We start from the raw sequence: 2,302 nt of genomic DNA, 5'->3' as shown, positions 1-2,302 counted from the left end.
CTGGACAGCAGTTACTAGAAGTGTGCTACTGAGCTAAAGCTAGTTAGCAGCAAGATGCCCCCTTTCTTCACAGACCAAAAACTTTTACAGAAGATTGCATTGATTGAACCAAACATTAACTAGTTGGAATTGAACTTGGAAGTGAGTGACACCAATTCCTCAAATAGTGGACAATGGCATGCTACAGGGTGTCCGTGGGGTCTTAAAAAGTATTGAAAGTTGATAAATCAATTTAACGAAAATGAAGGCTATTAAAAAGTATTAAAGGGCATTTTCCAAGGTATTACATTTTGTAGCTTGTTTCCAATAAGTATATAAATTGTCCAAAGAGGTTGTATTCCACAGTCTGCCTGAATGTAATCATTGCGTAGGTGTGTAGTGTGATTCTGTGTAGTTTATTTATGGCATCCCGTTGGGTTTGACGTCATCTGAACAGGACATCGCACGCTCACTGCTTGATAGCACGAAGGTCCGTTTACACCGGTTGTTAAACAACATCGTTATGGGGAAATGCAAGTCTGCGTCCAAATGGTTGGAAGATAAGGAGGAAGGACAATCAATACTGTATATAGTCAATGTGAGGTAAAGTGTGTCGCCAAGGTAACCGGTTAGAACTCCAACTGGCCATGAGGTCTTAAAATGTGTGGAAAGGGTCTTAAAAAAGGTATTACATCTGACTTCAGGATTCCTGCATATACCCTGTGCTAACATACAGCTAATTAGCAAATTATACCAACAACCAATTTCATTGTTTATTCCTTGGCTTACCTCTGATCTACCCCACCCTTATTTCCCTCTTCTCTTGCAGGCAGGACTTCTTCCTCTGAGCCCCGGCGTCTCTCCTCCCTCGGCAGCCTGCTGGATGATCAGCATTGGCATCATTTAGCGGTGGAGCGGCGCAGCGCTCACCTCAACCTCACTGTGGACAAACACACGGAGAGGATTCAGATCCCTGCTGAGTTCAGCCACTGGCACATCCAGCAGGTGGGGGAGAGGACGCCACTCTGACACAAGCCCTTATACACATACTCTATGCATATGTTTCACAGGATCTGTTGTGTCTCCGTGTAGCTGATTGTCGGGGCAATCCAGTACCCCGTCTCAAAGAGGAACTTTCATGGCTGCCTTGAAAACCTGATGTACAACGACCTCAAGCTGATAGAGTTAGCCAAACACGAGGACCACAAAGTTACTGTCATGGTGCGTCCCATTTTCCTGTTTCCTTTGTGGTGAAAGCCTGTCATCATTTTCTAATGTTTCACTTTGTTTAAATGCTTTTCGGTATCCTCCTCAGAAACATAACAGCATTGATCAGTTCTTACCTTTGAAAGGGTAGATCTATTGAAAATACCAGCCCACACATTTTCCGTGGCACCACATGGAGTTTGTTTTTTATTCCTCCAATGTGCTGATGACAGATCACGTAATTCATTTGGGGGAAAGCAAAGAGCTTTGATGTTCATCTCCTCAAACTCTCTGGGCTTTTATTTACACAGCATCAATCGCTGGAGCTGCGCCACCTAAAATAAAAAAACTGGAGGCTAAATTTGGTTCTTATAAAAGATTCTGCTCTGTGTTATGTGTGACTTACTCTCTAGAAGAGGGTCTAACAAGGACACAAGTTGAAGCTTTTTGGCTTTTCCGTGCCCTGTAGTGTGTTATATAGGTTTTTGTGCATGTAAATGGTCTGCAAAGGCTACATTCACAGGGTTTCGCTCCTCCCCCCTCCTTTGTTTACTTCTGGAAAATAGTGACATCACCGTGTAACACTCACGCTTCTATTGGCTAGCACTCCTAGCATCAGCAGGAGAGGACTCTTTAAAGTAGAGACACTACATACTGATATACACCTGAACATCAGCAGGAGAGGACTCTTTAAAGTAGAGACACTACATACTGATATACACCTGAACATCAGCAGGAGAGGACTCTTTAAAGTAGAGACACTACATACTGATATACACCTGAACAACAGCAGGAGATGACTCTTTAAAGTAGAGACACTACATACTGATATACACCTGAACATCAGCAGGAGAGGACTCTTTAAAGTAGAGACACTACATACTGATATACACCTGAACATCAGCAGGAGAGGACTCTTTAAAGTAGAGACACTACATACTGATATACACCTGAATATCAGCAGGAGAGGACTCTTTAAAGTAGAGACATTACATACTGATATACACCTGAACATCAGCAGGAGAGGACTCTTTAAAGTAGAGACACTACATACTGATATACACCTGAACATCAGCAGGAGAGGACTCTTTAAAGTAGAGACACTACATACTGATAT

At 42.7% G+C, this 2,302-nt stretch overlaps 1 protein-coding gene across 1 annotated transcript; it reads left to right on the top strand.

The window, feature by feature from the left end:
• Nucleotides 1-808: 808 nt before the first annotated feature.
• LOC104954088 (contactin-associated protein-like 5) lies at nt 809-1,233 on the top strand (the record flags this gene model as incomplete). Its single annotated transcript, XM_010781139.1, has 2 exons — nt 809-984; nt 1,072-1,233. Coding segments are annotated over 2 exons (338 nt in total), but the record flags the coding sequence as incomplete, so codon positions are not given.
• Between the last annotated feature and the right edge of the window lie 1,069 nt (nt 1,234-2,302).

Source organism: Notothenia coriiceps, unplaced genomic scaffold (genome assembly GCF_000735185.1).
Source record: "Notothenia coriiceps isolate Sejong01 unplaced genomic scaffold, NC01 NC01_scaffold00022813, whole genome shotgun sequence".
Taxonomy (NCBI): Eukaryota; Metazoa; Chordata; class Actinopteri; order Perciformes; family Nototheniidae; genus Notothenia; species Notothenia coriiceps.
Note: the sequence above shows the minus strand (reverse complement) of the source record. Positions and strands in the feature narration are given on the sequence as shown.